Source organism: Nannobrachium achirus (assembly GCF_963921795.1).
Source record: "Nannobrachium achirus genome assembly, chromosome: 9".
Classification (NCBI taxonomy): Eukaryota; Metazoa; Chordata; class Actinopteri; order Myctophiformes; family Myctophidae; genus Nannobrachium; species Nannobrachium achirus.
Window position 1 is genome coordinate 38,733,930 of NC_137818.1, and position 19,651 is coordinate 38,753,580.

The 19,651-nt window shown below is 41.0% G+C and overlaps 1 protein-coding gene across 2 annotated transcripts in view; it reads left to right on the forward strand.

The window, feature by feature from the left end:
- atp9a (ATPase phospholipid transporting 9A) overlaps positions 1–19,651 on the forward strand; it is a 50,444-nt gene that overhangs the window by 18,671 nt on the left and 12,122 nt on the right. For both annotated transcript variants that reach the window (XM_080733332.1, XM_080733333.1), the window contains 9 exons: positions 87–229; positions 2,836–2,948; positions 4,607–4,816; positions 8,831–8,992; positions 11,287–11,379; positions 11,482–11,565; positions 16,639–16,809; positions 18,340–18,438; positions 19,534–19,623. In XM_080733332.1, the coding sequence (XP_080589458.1) occupies positions 87–229; positions 2,836–2,948; positions 4,607–4,816; positions 8,831–8,992; positions 11,287–11,379; positions 11,482–11,565; positions 16,639–16,809; positions 18,340–18,438; positions 19,534–19,623 (1,165 nt within the window). The remainder of the gene's footprint in view (positions 1–86; positions 230–2,835; positions 2,949–4,606; positions 4,817–8,830; positions 8,993–11,286; positions 11,380–11,481; positions 11,566–16,638; positions 16,810–18,339; positions 18,439–19,533; positions 19,624–19,651) is intronic.

Below are 19,651 nucleotides of genomic sequence, written 5' to 3' on the forward strand. Positions count from 1 at the left end.
TGTTTTTCTCAGATTAAGGAAACAATTCAATTACATTTTGTTTTGACTTCATTGACTGATCTAGTCTATGTTACTTATCTTTCTAGTTTGCGTGTCAACCTGGATATGGGAAAGATGGTTTTCAGCTGGATGATCAGAAAAGACTCCAAGATACCAGGGACAATGGTTCGAGCCAGCACCATACCTGAACAGCTGGGACGCATCTCCTACCTGCTCACTGACAAAACAGGTTAGATCATCTCCTACCTGCTCACTGACAAAACAGGTTAGATCAGAGGTCTTCAACAGGGGGTCCGGGACGCCTAGGGGGTCCTCAGAGTTACTGCAGGGGGGCTGCCAAATCTTTGTGTGATAGGATCATGTTTTTTACATTAATCACTTGAACCCTAGGCATCCCTATTCTTAGTGGAACATTACCCAAAAAATTGCAGATCTACAATGACGTTGTGAGCTTGTAGGTCGGCTATTCATTGGCACAGAGGTTTGGTGTAGAGGGAAAAGAAGCGCAGACTTTTAGGTATTGACAGTTCAAGTGGTTAAATGTATTAATCCAACAGATGATAGTGCTGTCAAACAAGTCTAAGCTGTATAAGAAATCCATGAACATTTTAAATCTGCAACACAATTTTTTAGATGGTTGAAAATTATACCAAACACAAATTTGTTTTCGGAGATTACCGATGTCATAGTGCTGAGACTATCATCCACTGGCAACATGAAGTCCGACAGCCACACCGTTATTAGACCCCCTAATTTTCATTGTCATTCATGGTCAAATAATTAAATGTATTTCTATATTTCTACATGGCTATGCAGTAGGGCATTCACCAAATATTCGAATATCAAAGTCACTATTCGACGCTGTTCACCGAAGTTGAATATTCGCTTTTTTTATTTTTGTTTGTTTTCTCTTTAAAAAATATATAGTTTATTAAGCTTGGCTAGATAGGAAGTCATAGGAATGAGTTGTCAATGCCCCTGGTGAATGATTTTTTTAATGCTTTATACCAGGGGTTCTCAAAACCTTTTAGGCCGTGACCCCTAAAATAAACATATTTGAACTGGGGACCCCTACCCTGACAAGCACTTGGAATTGTAGGTATTACATTTAATGTGACTCGGTTCCACAGATAAATATTGTGAAAATAGCCGATCTACATGCTCACAACGTTGTGAGCATGTAGATCGGCTATTTTCACAATGTTCGCCTCTTGTACTTAATATTTGTTAAGGCCAGTCATGTCGAATATTCGACTATTCGAATACTTTGAGGTCGAATAATTAGAATACTAAAAATCACTATTCGTGAATGCCCTACTATGCAGGAGTATAGCTGTCACAATGCCAGTAGGCCACAGATATACGGTACTTCCACTGTTTGTGTTGTTTTTAGTTTTTTTTGTATTTGGATGTGTGGTCAAGCAAAAAGGAGCCAAAATGTTGGAGTAGTGCAATGAGAGAGGCCATATCCAGTAGCTGGGTGTTTTCCTTCCCTGGGGGGACTCGCTCTGTGCTACTTTCAGAGACATGCTTCTTATTGGATCCTTAAATCAAAAAAGCCCTGAAGGCTTACACCACGCACGCACGCACACACGCACACGCACGCACGCACGCACACGCACACAGTAGCACTCCTTCTGCAGTACACTTCCTCATGAACAACAGGCACTACCTGTCAGATTTACAGCCACCCTGCCCAATAAAATGATCAGCCATTTTCCCATCCAGAGCGCGAATAAGGGCAGTGCGGTGTGCAGGCTCATACATCAGCCTAATGTATGTGCGGGGCCCTGCGGCGCCCCCGAGGTCATTTTGATATACTGACGGAAACTGCTTTTAAAGTGAGTGTGAGGTTACAAAGGGCATGTATAAGGTAGCACAGAAGCTGCTATTTTCCTTTTTTTTCTTCTTCTTTTCTTTCTTTTTCATTGTAAATTTTCACCTACTGGAATCACAGTCAAACCAAATATTTACTCAACACACTGTTTCAGAGTAAAGATTAATGTTTAAAGATCCCACATTTACTAGCATAATAGCATAATAGCTTTCACCTTTCAAGGTGCTTTACTGTACATATCGTCACTGTCGGGCAGAGACCTCGTATCTCCAAGTTTCAAATGTGTACGTTTTTTGGTAAAGCAAAGCCTTGCTTCATCATACAAGACAGCAGAACAGCAGATCTACAAGCACACGATGCGAGGCCTTGTGTGCTTGTAGATCGTCTGTTTAAGTAGGCATTTAAGTAGGGACGTACTGACATATGGGCTGTATACCTTATCGGATTATATTCACCTCGTTGACTGCTATCGGCATATCAGCAAATAAGTTGACATTCGCCGATGGCAGTAATCAATGTTTATTTGTTGTTGTGACACATCAATGTGTTGGTTATCTGCAGGCAGCCTACCAAGCTGCGGATTTGGAACAGTTATGTTTTATAATAATGAAGATTTCTGTGTTACCCTGACACAAGAGGGGGAATAAATAACAACAACTAAATAAAGGAATGTCGGTATTGGTATGGACTATCGGTTTCAACTAACAATTTCCATATCGGTACATCCTTAATTTTGAAGACAAACGGGGCATTTATAAAAGCATGAAAATACAGAAATAAAAAATAAGATAAGGTACTTGAAATGTATTTTCCAAAACACTATGCAATGTTCCAAACACATAATTGTTTTTAAATATGTTTCAAATTGTAACATATTAAGGTATTATGTGTGTGAAGAAGATATACATTCTTTCCTTATGGTGAATATCTCCTCTTTGACTTGTGCACAATTCTTTATATAAAGAATAAATCATCTTCCAATACACTGTATTTAACAGGGACTCTCACACAAAATGAGATGGTGTTCAGGCGCCTCCATCTTGGTACTGTGGCATATGGAATGGACTCAATGGATGAAGTACAGAGCCATGTTTTCAGCGCATACACACAGGTACGAATGTAACTAAGATTCTGAATTCTGAATGAATTAATTCATTGCGGGCATGCAAACTTAGTTGCTCGCTGGAAATAGCAGATCTACAAGCTCGCAACACATGCACATCGCAATGGTTTGTGACCTTGTAGAGCGTCTATTTCCGGTGCACGGCATCCCCGCGCAACTAAGTAAAGCTCAGGCCTAATGAACATCCCCTGACTGCTCCGTCCACACCTCCTTTGGGCAAAGAACAGAAATCTGCTGAAGATTCAGAAATTCCGGAATGTTTTAGGAGGAGAATGGTAGAGAAAATATCCTGATTTCAAATGCTTTGGAAAAATGTAAAGAAAATAGTCGGAGCTCATTGTTTTAAGAAACATATTAGTTTGTGATTATTGTTTGGTTGAATGCTTCCTGACCTCAGATGACACCCTTTGTCCATTTGACACCAGGGGTTAGCGAAGCAGGAAACAGGATTAGCCCACTAGCGAAGCACCCGCCGCCCACTGCTTTAATGACGCCACCATTAACCCCTGGAACACACACTCTCCAAAAATAGCAGGGCCATCATAGCAAAAAGCTAATTGATCACATTTTCTTCACACACATCTGTTTATGTTTACTTGATACTACCACAGTAATGATATGGTTAGCTAAGTGGTTCTTCATCCTGTGGAAAAACTGCTCATCTGAGAAAGAGAGCTTTTGTTGGAGAAATACTAGATTTGTTTTACAGTTTTAAATTAATGTGTTATTTAGACTTAAAAAAAAAATATTTTTATTATTTTATATTCAGGCTTTATTCAGATTCCGTGTTTTGTTCTATTATTGTTTCCAAAATGTTGAGACAATCTTGAACTGTGTACAAACTTTCATGCTGTTTCATGTTGTTCTGTTTGACTGTAGGTGTACTCAATCTACTCATAGATAAACGCTGTTGTGCTCCTCTGTAGGCCTGTCACAATTATTACATAATCAATTGCAATCTAATCGCAATTTATTTTGCATAGTCGTCATAATCATTTCCATTTTGAGAAATGTTCATATAGTTTCAAACACTCTCAAAAAGTAGCGGAAATAGCATATCTACAAGCTCACAACGCATCGCCATGCGATGCGTTGTGAGCTTGTAGATCGTCTATTTCCACTATAAATGTATAAAGAATAAAGTTATTAAATATGCCAGTCATTCCTTTGTATATTTAGGTAAATTTTCATATCTGCCCTGTGCAAATTCAAAGCCAAACAGAAGTTATTTTTTTTATTCATATGCTCCAGTATTCAGCGACAAAAGCGGAATCAAATCGTTAATCGCAATTATTTGTGTGACAATTAATCGTCAAGTAAATTGTCGAGGTAAACTTTATTTGTCCACAAGGGAAATTTGTCTTGGGCTTTCATCCCTGCTACAGCCACACACAAAACATCAGTGACAATACATAATAGAAATACATGACACAGGGGGGACACAACATTACACAAGTGCACAGTGATTGATCAATACTCTCAGTCAGTGCTGTTTCAGAGCCTCGTTCAACAATTTAGTGGACACGGGTACAAATGATTTTTTAAACCTGATGTCATAGATGTCATAATTGTGACAGCCCTACTCCTCTGCTCAGAATGCTCTCTCTCATCATCATCTCTCATCATCATCCTCCCTCTCGTCTCAGCCCACCCATGACCTCCCGGCCTCCAGAGTTCCAGCGGCCACCAAGGTCCGCAAGACCATCAGCAGCAGGGTCCACGAGGCGGTGAAGGCCATCGCCCTGGTCCACAACGTGACGCCGGCCTACGAGTCTAACGGCGTGACGGACCAGGCCGAGGCGGAGCAGCACTACGAGGACACCTGCAGGGTCTACCAGGCCGCCAGTCCCGATGAGGTACGTATGCAGCCAGAGCACCAGCGGTCACGCAGAGCGGCGTTTGTTATTTTTAACCCGTTTAGGCCTAGAATTATTGAATGCTTTAACCAGTGGAAAAATAGCAGATATACAAGCTCACAGCGCGGCACCGAGTGCCGCGCTGCGAGCTTGTAGATCTGCTATTTTTGGAAAAAGTCGTGAAAATGTGTGCAAATCTTTGAATATGTGTATTTTCAAAGCGAACGTTTGTAACTCAGATTTTGCTTCTGGGGGGTCCCTGGAACTAAATATTTTGAGATGGGGGTCCGTGGCCAAATAAATATCATTTTGGGGGTCCTTCAAATGAAAAAGTTTGAGAACCACTGACATAGTAGTCTCTCAAGAAGAGACTAACTGAGCTCCATTTAAGTGAAAAGGAAGGAAACATAGGTTTTTCAAAAAATCTTAGAAGGATTCAAAAGACACTCATAGAATCAGGTCAAAATTCTAATTTTCATGATTTTTCAAAAATAGCAGATCTACAAGCTTGCATGTATATCTGCTGTTTTTCAATAGTTAAAGCATAAAATAATGATACACAATATAGTGTACCCGTTCTGAATGGGTTAATCTATTGTACTATGGACAGGTTAGACGGATAGGTTTCCTATTCTACTGTATACTCTTGATTGTACAGAGAAAAGACAAATCATGGTATATATTTCATACGGCACAAGCACGCCCACACCAGCATATTTCAAGCAGGGTTGTCGGAAAGTGGCCATTAAGCCGACGAGAGCTAATTGTCCAAGGCCAAACACTTGGAAGCATGATGGGAGAATAGAGTTCCCATCTTGAGATGGAGACGTATTCGTTTTTTTCTCTGTCGTGATCCTTATCTGTGTGTCTTCACTGCTTTTTTTCCCCTTTAAACGGGAACCTTGAGAAGACAAACGGCATTCCACTTTTATGTCCTTGATCAGTATGAATCTTTGAACTTTAGGAAGTGGGCTGTGGAATCCGACTTGATCCCTTTCCTGCGGTGTAAATACGGATTTCCTTAATGTGCTCCCCAGCCCATTGCACTTATCCCCCCCCCATTGAATTTCCTCCTTGATAGTACATATTTTAATATGGCTCACTGCGTCTGTCGCTTTATGGTCGTTAGAAAAATAGCACTTAATATCAGTTAATTGTAATGTTGGCAGCCTAGGGTTTTATAAGCTGATTCTGATGTTCTGATATTTTCACACTGATAATGAATCTGATTGAGAATGTCAGCTATATGTCTGAAAGAGGGGTGGGCATGCTTTTGGGTACATGATCACTTAGCCATTCTCTAAGGCCTTGGCCAGAGAGTGAAAACCACTATTGTTTTTATGTCTCACAATCTAATTAGAATAATACAAGCATAGAATAAGTCAATAATTTAACAATAATGTATGAACGAATAATTGTATATGAATAAAAAAGTTAGGATACTGTACATTCTGACTATCTGAGACGTTTTATGCACATCAAACAATAATGGTTAATAATTGTATTTGTATTTATTTTTGTATTAACCCATTTAGACTGGGAACCCCGGCCTATACGTTCCCGGATTGAAAGGTTTGGGTGCATACATTTTTTATAAATATTTTTTCAGAAGGCGTTTTAAGAATTGGCCTCAATAGGTTAAAAAAAACTAGATTTGATGATCTGCTAGATCACAAAGAGGTGGTTGCCCACCCCTGGTCTAAAACATGAATGCAAAATAAAATATCCTATTTCATACTGTGAAAGTTTATGCTAGTATTATTCAAGAAATCACTTTCTCATCATCAATGATGCAGAATTAGTCACTTGGATTTGTGGCTGGCGAGTTCCTCTTTTCTATTATTCACTGCACTCTTGTATGAGCTTGATGTAATCTAAGCTGAACTTCAGTTTGCTTTTGGATGTCTTTCAGGAAGTCTTAATATAGACATGGTTTTGGCTGTGACTGTCACGGTCACAATGCAAGTGACGGTTGCTTACATGGTTTTTGGTTTAGGATGTACCCTAACCAAAACTACAAAAACCCCCTTCCCAAAAAAGAGAGAAGTTTTCTAACACAATCTAAGATGCATAGATGCAAGGGTACTTGCAGCTGTGTGTGAGCACTGTGTCTCATGACAATGCACGAGATGCCATCTATCAAGATTTGCAAATTCCGAGTGAAAAAACATGAACATTTTAGATATATACAACTAATAATTAATAGGACCATCATGCTGATTGATTGAGGTTGATTCACAAAGAAGGGACATCTGAATCATTTGCTACGTCGACTTTTTCTTCATGAAAATCTATCAAGTATGGTGGTTATGACTCAATCCGTCCATATGCAGTATCATTCATCTCAGTAGCAATCAGCTGCAATTCATGGCACTGGCATTACAAGGTGGTGGTGTGTTGCCAGGGACGTGCTGGGCCCCTGATTCAGCCCGGGAAAAAGAGTTGTAGAGGCCCTCATTGCACGCTATAGAGAGAGATCTCTCTCTATAGCACTGCTGCTACTCAAAGATTTGCCATTTCAGATCATGACAAGGGACAAGCCAGTGGGCCAATTACATTAGTTATATTTCGTCATTGTCGGGTGGAAACCTTGTATGTCCAAAACCATTTAAAAATGATTTAAACTAGTAAAAACAGCCGATCTACAAGCACACAACGCCTCGCACCGCGAGGCGTTGTGTGCTTGTAGATCTGCTGTTTTCACTACTTTTGTGCGACAGCCTTGTATGATGAAGCAGGGCTTTGCTTTGCAAAAAAAATGTACAAATTTGAAACTTGGAGATACAAGGTTTCTGGCCGCCCAGCCCCCAAAATGGAACGAAGGCCGACATTTTATTTTTATTTTTTTCCTAATGGCCGGCCTGGACCGGCCCGGGAATGAACCGGCCGTTCGGGAGTTGTCCCGCTTTTCCCAATGGCCAGCACGTCCCTGTCTGTTGCGGTGGAGGCCAGTTCATAGAATGCCTCCACGGTGAATATTTCTAGACTGTGACTAAGACACAATCCTCATATTTCCCAACGTGGATGACAAGGATTACGGTAGTCAGACGTTTGCTGACGTTAAGAGAGCACTCTGCCAGGCATTGTCAGACTGCATGGTCACGGATGATTTACCGGTTTTACCCAAATAAGCGCTTCCAGGGCAGATTCTTTGATTTGGGATCAGAATTGGACCCCAACAACCCCCCCCCCCCCCTCCCCCTCACAAAACTCTTAACCTTAACCCCCATCCGTGTACGTTTCTGCGTGCTCTGACATATGTCTATTAGAATTCTGTCTCGGAAGACATGATGAATTGAGTTTGTGATCTTGTTCTAATCCCCGGTCTGGAAGTTATTGGGCAATTCTGTCTGCCCTCTCTCTCTCTCTGTGTGTGCATGCGTGCGCACACACACGCACACGCACACGCACACGCACACGCACGCACGCACGCACACACACACACACACACACACACACACACACACCACACTCCAGCGTCCCTCTTATCCACCCCCTAACAATACACTAATGGATGTCATCTGTTCTGACCTTCAGAGGGGAAGAGGCAGAAGACAGGAAAACGTTGTTTTCGTCTTGAATTCAATATTTTTCATCTCTCCCAGTTTGTCCAAGAGCATATAGTAACCATTCAGCCTTAATCAATACCCAAGCGTTTTCAGCACTCAAGTCTATTGATTGACAAACTGCTCGGACCAAAGTGTCCTTGAATGTTTCACTTGTCTAATTTATGAAACGCTAAAGATTTTCGAACTTGAAAAATAAATAAATAAAATAAACACATCATTTATCTATATTTTTTGACTGCATCCTTTACTTTGTGTGCCCAATGCTAAAAGCTAAGTCTTTCCATAATGGTATTGATTTTTATTTTATTTTCCCCCATCAGCAAAAAAAGAAGAAAAAAAACAACAATATTATTTGTTAGGCCTATCCATCATTTCCCCTGTCAATTGTCAATCAAGGTCTTTTATGTTGTGTGACCCTCCACTAACTCTGCTCTGTGATTGGTAGGTGTCTCTGGTGCAGTGGACTGAGAGTGTTGGCCTCACTCTGGTGGGACGGGACCAGTCTTCCATGCAGCTACGGACCCCTAGTGGTCAAATCCTGAACTTCACCATCCTGCAGATATTCCCTTTCACCTATGAGAGCAAGAGGATGGGCATCATAGTGCGGGTGAGTGCAGAGATTACACAGTTAAGATTACATGTTCATGACATTGTGTCCATTGAGCATTATGCCAACATTCAGATTGTTTGATTGTATTATTGTGACTATTGTTTGAATGTAAACTAACCGTCACTAGGGATCATTGGTTGTTTTGCCGGCATACACCCTGGGACTCCACCAAGGATGCTATCTTAAACAATCAAAAAATGAATTTATCTGAGAAAGAGCTCAACTTCCAGTGAACTCTGACTAAGTCTGATGATGACTAACATTATTTTTGTTGGCTTGGCGAGATCTGCTAAACGTCAGGAAGCCTGAGACTGAAACCTTGCTTCCTCATGATAATCGTTTTTTCTTAATGTCCCTTATGGATACCAAAATAAGTTTTCCCATTAGGCAACAGACAGTCTTAGTTGAAAAACAATGAAATGATGCAGCGTGCATGAAAACTAATTTCACTCACTTGATTTACACAATGTGATTTGAATGTGATTTGACAATAAAACCGATTCTGATTCATACACTTGTGGCTCATACAGGCAGTGTTGGGAAAGTTCACTTTAAAAAAGTTCAGAACTTCTAAAATGAACTAGTTCATTTCATAGTTCATAATTCTATATTTTGAACTAAAGTTCATGGTTCCCCAAAATGAACTAACTTAGTTCTTTTTCGTTCTTTTTTTAACCATAATTTTTGTTATACTTTTGGCAAAAAAATAAAAATAAAATATCTATATATATATATATATATATATATATGCTATATATATATATATATATATATATATATATATATATATAGGTCTATATATATATAATATATACATGTTTAGACGTTGCTGCATGCTATTATTTGTCAAAATTATTGACACAGCCCATATAGAACCACACACAGCAATAATTTCATCCAACTTAACATTGAGGTGCCCACAATATTTATGTGCCCACTGCCCAGTGCCCAGTCTTCCTGCAGCCTTATTGTGAAGGGCTGAAGGCAGACGTTTCTAAACCTGGCGCACAGCATGTTTCCGCGTTGGTTAAAATAGCTGATCTACAAGCTCACGTTGTCTCGTGGATGCGACGTGTTGTGAGCTTGCAGATCAGCTATTTTCGCCGTGCAACACATACGACAAAGTATAGTCAGGCTTGCGAGACGTAACGAGGAGGAGATTCACAGTGCAGCTGCAGAGTGCAGACAGCACCGCATATCAACGTTCACGAGGAGCTGCGTGCAGTGCTTGCTATTGGAGCATGTGAATGAAAAGAGAGACGAGAGGACAGACGACCGCCGCATGAACGGCCGACGGACGCCGACGAACGCCGTTCACGGGCATCAGAATGACCGCGTTCGACAATATCGTTCATCAAGCGAAAACAATTACGTTCAGTTCACGTTTGCCCAAAATATGAACGTGTTCATGAGCGATCGTTCTTTGAACGCGTTCGGGTACAACACTGCATACAGGTGTGGACCAGTGGAGTTTAGGCTACAGTGGAAGTTTATGTAGAGTTAGATTTACATTTACATATTGTCAATGTCAGGCATAAACTTTGTATCCCCATCTTTAATCTTTTATGTTATAAATTAAACATTCCAAAACATTTTCAATGACAACACGCTCAAAATAGGGATGCCAGCTTGAAAATGGTTAAGTCTGTATGTGATTTAACCAATTTAGACAGATACACATTATTACGGATTACATTATGCTTTAACTATTGAAGAATCTTGAAAATCGGCCCTGTCTTTGAATATTTTGACCCGATTCTAGTGTCTTCTAAAGGTTTTTTTTTTAAACCTATGTTTCTATGTCAGTGGTTCTCAAACCTTTTTATGTCAAGGACCCCCAAGATGACATGTGTTTGGCCGCGGACCCCCATCTCAAAAAGTTTAGTTCCAGGGACCCCCAGAAGCTAAATTTGAGTTACAAATGTTCACTCTAAAATATATTCAAAGATTTGCACAAAATTTTCACGACTTTTCAAAAATAGCAGATATAAAAGCTTGCACTTGGTGCAACGCTGTGAGCTTGCCGCACTGTGAGCTTGTATATGTTAAAGTATTAAATAATTCTAGGCCTAAATGGGTTTATAATTATATAACCAATGGAAAATCTATAATAACTACATTTGGATCGATTGGAACCTTCATTCATACCATCATCACTGGAGCACAGGTTATTTTTTTTCCATTTCCTGAAAAGTAACCGTTTTGGACATGGGTTTACACCAGACAGCGACAATAGAATTATTACAGTGAACTAGTGCAGTGATACTGATGGATAATGAATTGTTTCCCAGGATGAATCGACAGGCGAGATCACGTTCTACATGAAGGGAGCAGACGTGGTGATGGCAGGGATTGTCCAATATAATGATTGGCTGGAAGAGGAGGTAATGAGGATAACTCAGTTTAACCGCTTTTCAAACAGCCCTTTATCTTGTGTCAGTTTGTGTCACTAAAATATTGTTGTGTCCCTCTCTCTTTTTGTCAAGTGTGGAAACATGGCTAGGGAAGGTCTCAGGGTCCTTGTTGTCTCCAAGAAGTCTCTTACAGAGGAGCAGTACCAGGACTTTGAGGTGAGCAAGCGGGCATTCATTGGGTTGACTTGATCTGAGACTCAAAAGATGCCATCTGGAACTTATTTTGATGAATAAAACTGTATTTTAACCAAATGAACCCTAGCGTCCCTATTCTGGGGTGAAGATAGTGGCTGCGTCCGAAATCCACCCTATTCCCTGATGTAGTGCACTAAAAGGGAGCTCCGCCATTTTTAAGTAGTGTCCGAATGTATAGTAAGCATTTTTGTACCCTAATATAGTGCACTGAAGTATCCCACAATGCATCTGGATTTGTAGGGAGCATTCAATGGTCACTAGTCAAGCCCTACCGCCCCACAATGCACTGCGCTGCGGCTGCTGCCTCGCGCTTTGAGCACACGCATGCACTATGCACACACACACACACACACACTGCAGGCATTTCTCTGGGCAGGAGGCAACGAACGCAGCTAGCCCGTAGCACAACCACCGGCTAAAGAAAACAACTCGTACAAATGTCCACAGCCTTGTCAACAGAGAACAAACTAGAAGCAGTGCTCTTCCGAGCACAGGTCTCCACCAGGCTGTGCGTCCTGGTGGTGCTACTGTATAATAGGCCAATGTAAAAAGGGTGGCATATGTTCTTCACCTTAGATCTTTCATGGCAATCGGACGCTGCATGCATGATTTCAAGCATTGTGTTCCAAAAATGTGTTTTGCTAAAGTCTACCTGCTGGTGGCGCTATAACAGGACAATGTTAAAAAGGTAGCATTTGTTCCTTGACCTAGTGGGAATATGTGTGGCAAATGTCACGGTAATCGCAGGCTGCGTTGATGATTTGAGGCATTTTGTTCAAAAACGGAGCAATCCTGCAAACTTTGGAAGCTAATATTAGCCAATCAGGATGGAATGTGAAATATCAGACGGATCGGACTTGATCACATGACTATAGAGATACTGTGTACCGATTTGCATGATTTTTGGATAAAATCTCAAGGAGTAATATCCAAAAATGTGTTTTACATAAGTCGGCCCAAAGGTGGCGCTATAAAAGGCTGATGTGAAAAATGCAGGGCAAAGGTTTATCCTTAGCCTCTAGGGAGTGCGCTTACAAAGTTTGAAACTGATCGGTGGAGTTATAGGTAAAACCACAAATCGGGCTGTTATAGCGCCACCATGAGGCTGATTAAAAAATAATTAAGTGGCATTTCTTCCTCGGCCTAGTGGGAACGTGTGTGCGCGATTTCATGATAATTGCACTTTGCGTTTGTGATTTGAGGCATTTTGTTCAAAACGGCTCAATCCCACAAACTTTGGAAGCCAATCTTAGCCAATCAGGATGGAATATGCAAAATCGGACCGATCCGTGTCGATCACATGACTGTCGAGATATTGCCTACCGATTTGTAGGATTTTTGGACAAAATCTGTAAGAGTAGTGCCCAGAAATGTGTTTAGCAAACATCGACCACTAGTTGGCGCTAGAAAAGGCCATTTGAAAAATTTAGGGCAGAGGTTCTAGATTGGCATCCAGGGAATGTGTGTGCTCACTTTGGCAGCGACCGGGCCAACGGCGACTGAGATTTGGCGCTCACAAACTGCGAGGACGCACGGACGCACGGACGGACGCACGGACGGACGCACGGACGGACACACGGACGGAGGGGAAAACATACTCTCCCTCAGCCTTCGGCTGGTGGAGACAATTATGAAAAAAAGCTATAAAGTTGTTTATGAAGAGAATATACGAGAATAGACGCTGGAGGCTTTGTTTTTCGATCTCTCTTTTCTTCCCAACCTACCACAGTATTAATGATAATCATGCTAATAATATTTTGTTTACATTTGCAAGAATAACCTGTTTTATCACAAACATGGGTGTATGTCTGCATGTGAGACAAATGAACGTGGCACAAACATATTAATATTATTCATTAATTTATCCCTGAATTAAAATAAAATAAAAAACACATTATTTTATTGAATTCCAATAATTAAAAACATACTTATATAGGCCTATTTCTCATAATAACACTGCAACATGTTGGTATATGTTATTTACAATCCATAAGCATTGAGGAGTTGATCTACAAGCTCACACCGCGTGGCTTCGCGCCGTGTTGAGAGCTTGTAGATCGGCTATTATTTATTGCTCCAAAAGCCAGTGCTCTGAGCGTTTTAACTGTGCGACAGCGATGACGCAACCAGATGGCGACGTAGTAGTGTCCGAAATCACTACTGTAGTACACTACATCTGGATCCCTCATTTAGGGTTAGGGAGTAGGGGACGAGTTACGCATTTCTGACACAGCCATTGTGAAAAAAGCTACAATCTATATAGTGGCTCGCAACACAATACGTTGTGAGATTGTTCCCTGTTGTCTCATTCTGAAGGGGTCAAAGAAAGGCTATTTTATTCTATTTTTTACCTTGCAAGTCTGGTTACATTTGGTAATGTGAAATAAGGCTGAGTTATTATTTTCTTTTTCAGAGCAGACACCTGACAAAAGACCATTGATATTAAATATTGATGATGATATTTAAATAAGATATTTAAATAAAATAGTTTAAATGCGATGGATAAGTATTGGACTTGGTCCAATACTTGGTTGTTATGGTCAGACCGAAATACATTATGTCTAGATTTAGACCCTTGGGTGTTATAATATTTTTGAAAAAGGTTTGGACACCCCTGCTGTAGATTGTCTACTTTCAGTAGAAAGATTTGGTGTAGAGGGAGGATGAAGGAGGCCTTGGGTAAATGGTTAACCATTCTGTATGGTAAAGTATGTTAATACAATATAACTAGCACATTGGAGGTGGTCTCCCTACTCTTCCAAATGTAGCTCCCAGTGATGAGTAGGACACCTACTGGTTGACAAGTAGTACTGCCTGAAGCTCACAAGTGCAATTATCTGCTCTTAGCTCAGCGGTAGAAATGTGTTCTCTCATAGAGAAGCCCCTGCCTGCAGTGTGCAGATACTTGCTCTCGTGCACGAGACCCGGGTTCAAATCCCGGGCAGGATATGAACGTTATGGATTGCAGCTTTTAATTCATACTCCCATGAGTCCCATCATACGGCGGTGCCGCTCACCGAAAATAGCATTAGCGACAAGCTCACAACGTGACGGAGAGATCTGAGCTTTGTAGGATTGGGCCTCAAACCACAGCCTGCAACAGGAAAGGCAGTCTTGAAGAGGTACGGTCCGACTCCCTGCTGACTCCCCCTGTCAGACTTAATAAGCAATTTTGGTGTTTCAGTTTGTTTTGACTGTTTGCCAAAGGCATTATGAATGACATACGTTTGCCAGATATCAGAGAACGTCTAATGGCGGCTCCTGGCTGTACTCGCACTATACTACAAGCAGCGATGCACTCGGCGGGATAATATGGAATTTATTGCGTAGGCATTTCATTAACATTGTTTTTAAATGTCAAAAGCTGTCGTCTGGTGATTGGGGTCACCCTCTGGACACCCCATCCTCCCACGCACACACCCATATCCCACCGACACGCAGCCCCCACACACATATTACCTCCCATTGTTTGGGCTGGGCAGGGCAGTGCCTCCCCTCGGCAGTCGAAGGCCCCCAGGCCCATTTTGTGAAGTGTAATTGTGTGAACTTGGGGTTGGGCTGAGCTGGTGGGTAGCAGTGAGTCACTCTCTGAGTCACACACACAGTTTGTGTTCCTGTGTGAGTCACATGTAGAATTGTTTTTGCTTTATCTCACCAGAAAATTGCCCTGGAGCATTTCAGATAGGCGTTGACATACCAATTACTATCAATAACACATTTCAGCGACACAGCGAAATCCTAAATTTGACTCTGTGAGTGTTGCTGTGTACATTGTGCCGTAGTTAGTGGTAACCAATAAGTTATTCATGCGGTCTGCAGCTTAGTTTTGGTCTGGAAACATTGCTGCCCTCATGTCGAGGTGTCTTGTATCCCACTGCTGGCAGATATAGGCCTGTACAAATTTGACTATTATTTCACAGTTTTTCCTCATATTTTCTAATGATTTTACCACATTCATAATGTTAGTATCCATCCATCCACTCCAACACCAAACATTCCCACCACCTACGTTCAGTGGTGGAAAAAGTACTCAATACTGCAATATAGAAATACTCTGTAACATGTAAAAGCCTGGTATTCAAAATGTACTTGAGTAAAAGTATGAAAGTGTTGGCATCAAAATGTACTTAAAGTAGCAAGTAAAAGTACAACATGTTTGAAAATAGCAGATCTACAAGCTCACAACGTGCCGCGATGCGACACGTTGTGAGCTAGTAGATCGGCTATTGTCAAATAGCCAAGGTATACAATAGGGCTCAAGTGGTTTATGTATGTTTTATAATATTATAATTCATATCTGCAAGTAATTAGTATCTAAAGTTTTCAAATAAATGTAGTGGAGTAAAAGTACAATATTTGGATCCGAGATGTAGTGGAGTAGAAGTAAAAGTATTGGAAATTGGAAATACTCAAGTAAAGTACAGGGTTCCCATGGTCATGAAATTCCTGGAAATATTTTGAAATTAGAAAAAAAAAAAATCCAGTACTGGAAAAGTTTTGGAATTGATCAAGGGTCCTGGAAAGTCCTGGAAAAAACAGCTATGCATTGTCTTTGGTTATTGATTTTGTTAATACCTCTGAAATGACAAATTAAACATTGGCCAAATTGTCAAATATTAGAGGCAGAAATTGTGAAAATAGCAGATCTACATGCTCACAAGGCCTCGCAACGCGAGGCGTTGTGAGCATGTAGATTGCGCTATTTTCACAATAAAACCGTGTTATACAAAATTCCTCAACTCTCTTCAAATATGATTATTTCGGTGGTCACAGCCTGAAAAGGTTGAGAACCACTGGCATACACTACTGTCTTTGGGCATTGCACATAGGAGTAAGCGACTCGTTATTGAGCTGAATTATTGTTATATAGTCCTGGAAATCGGGTTAAATATTCTGGAAAAGTTTTGGATATTAATTGATAAAGATGTGTGGTAACCCTGAAAGTACAAATAACTCAAAATTGCACTTAAGTAAATGTACTTCGTTACTGTACACCACTGCCTACGTTTACCAGGCCTTCTTCTTCTCCTCAAGGCGCGGTACATCCAGGCCAAGCTCAGCGTCCATGACCGCTCCCTGAAGGTGGCCACTGTGATTGAGAGTCTGGAGATGGAGATGGAGCTGCTGTGTCTGACCGGAGTGGAGGACCAGCTGCAGGCCGATGTCAGGCCCACGCTGGAGATCCTCCGCAACGCAGGCATCAAGGTCTCACAGCCTACATTAGTGCTTTTCCAAGTGGGGTCCAAGTAGGGCTTGGACCATTTTACATGACGATTAATTGTCAAAATAAATTATTATTTAATTATTTAGATTAAAACGGTTTAGTTGTGTTTTTGTCACTGACAAGTCATGTTTGGCTTGTATGTTTTGAAGTTGCACATGGCAGATATACCTAAATATACAAAGAAATCACTGACATATTTGACAACTTTATATTTTAACAAGAGCATTGATAGTGGAAATAGCTGATCTACAAGCTCACAACGCGTCGCATCGCGGCGCGTTGTGAGCTTGTAGATCTGCTATTTCCACTATTTTTGATAATGTTTGAAAATATATAATCATTTTTCAGCATGGAAACACAGCATGTGACAGGCCTAGGTCCAAGGAAGCCCGGGTGTCCTAGAGAGGATACCAGCCAAATGAGTAGTTTAATTCCACAATGGTTTCCACCACTATGAGTCTATGTATCTTTTTATATGTTCAATTATTGCATTTAAATGCAATAATTGCAATTACATTTTATATCAGGGTCCGTAGGACAGAATGGAATAATTTGAAATGGGGGTCTATGGTGTTATGAAAGTCAATGTGACTACATTGTTGCTACACTAGTAACAAACTAAGTGGCAAAACACAGGGATGCAAAAGAAAAGAAAATGGCATCCAAAATAGAATTTACATGTTACGTTTATGATGTTGAGCAGTACAGTAAGGTTCTCCAAAAAGAGGAGAAACTCTTCTATCGTTATGAGTCTGATGCACACACAAGTATAAAACAAAGTATTTATGGTTTAAATAATATTACTGTAATAATAATGCTTTGAAATGAAAAAGAATGTGTAATTAATTCAAATGAATGTTAAGAAACACAACAATGAAACACAATAAATAATAATACCAGTGCAAATAAACTATGATAGAAAAACAAAGACTGATGATAAGGGCTTAAAACACACAAACTATATCAGCATAGATATTAAACAAAAGAAAACAAAAAGTTGGCCCGATCAATGTGAAGCAGTTCACACACACTCCCCGGCATGTTATAGCGCCACCAGGTGGCCAATTTGCAATTTGCACACATTCCCTAGAGGGCAAGGAAAATCCTTTATCCTGAATTTTTCACATGAGCCTTTTATTGCGTGACCAGGAGGCAGATCTTTGCTAAACACATTGTTGATATTACTCCTACAGGTTTTCCAAACACCACGCAAATCTGTACACAAATCTTATATTATCCTCCTACACATTTTGTCCAAACATCATGCAAATCGATACACATTAAGAAGACAAACCTGTTATACTGATATTTCATACTGATTGGCATAAACTTCATCAACATTAATCCCTCAACTTCTACAGATTCCACTCACCTCTATAATGACTAAATTCCGAACATTGCTGGCCCACAATAACCTACCTGACGTGGCGGAGACCTGTGCTCCAAGGAGCACTTTTTTTTCCTATTTATTTTTCTGATAATCTAAATACTATTATCTGATTTCTATTTAGGTGTGGATGCTGACAGGGGACAAGCTGGAGACAGCCACCTGCACCGCAAAGAATGCCCATCTGGTCACACGTAACCAGGACATCCATATCTTCAGACCCGTGAGTACAGAGGAGGGACCCCTCTTCCTCTTATGTGCATATAAAGTGCCCAATAGTTGGTTTTAGTACTTGAGGGCTTGTCCCAGTTCAAAAGGGCGCTCATGGTTTCCTGACTACGATGACCTGTGGGCATCCATCCTTCGTACGGCCAAGGCCCATTTGCTAGTGGTCATACGGTCCCACACAACTACACAAGCAACCGAGCCAGGATCCACAGCTGAATAAATCACCTCCCACCAGCACGGCCCGTCCAAGTCACTGTCAAACAGAACAAACAGGCCTTCGCTCACAGTGAGTGGGGAGACCAGCTGAGCCACTCCCAGAGGGAACGCACTGAGGGCTCACTTCCTAATTTGTTTTGCAGGTTTAGGGTTCTCGAACCGCTTTGATAGTCCCTTGACTTCCCCTCTGGACCCTCGCCAGAGCAGCCGGAGAGCCGGGCCATATAGGAAGGTTACAAATTGCGTACAACAGTGGTTACTGGAAGAGCAAAACAATGGCTGGCACAGCTTGAAAACCGCTGTCCCAGTGGACCCAGGGAGTGCTGACTGGGCCTGTAACACATGCATCTGGAATAGTTTCCTGGTTGACACCAATGGCATGATCTGGATTGACGTATGAATTGTTAATAGCTGAAGGATATTCATACCAGAGCATCAACAGTTGTTGACAGATTGATCGTACGCCAAGTCAGTGCCACATTTTAGAAAGAAATGTCTATATTTGAAAGTGACACATTCTTGGAGCCCACTAATTGATTTGATTGATCGATCGATTGAATACTTAATTATATATCAAAAATGTAAACAGCACAAGGCAGACATTTAGTCTAAAAGGATAGCATTTTGCATAGCATTTTTTATGACATTTCCGTTCAATAGTTCCCCATCAGTTGAGTTTTGGTTTGCGAGATGACTGTTAGTTGGTTACTGTAGGCCTTCCCATGATTCTAATCATTGTAATGCTGTATGTCGAGCCATAACACATTTATGCTGTGGGTTTGATTGCTATCAAGTTGGCTAGACTGACTGCCTGTTGTCCTGATGCACAATGCACGTGCATGTACTATAATATGGTTGCCTTCCCTTGTCATAGGTAACTACACGAGGGGAGGCTCACCTGGAGCTCAACGCGTTTAGGAGAAAACACGACTGTGCGCTTGTGATATCTGGGGACTCACTCGAGGTAAGAGCTACGCGTGGGTCCGCTCGCT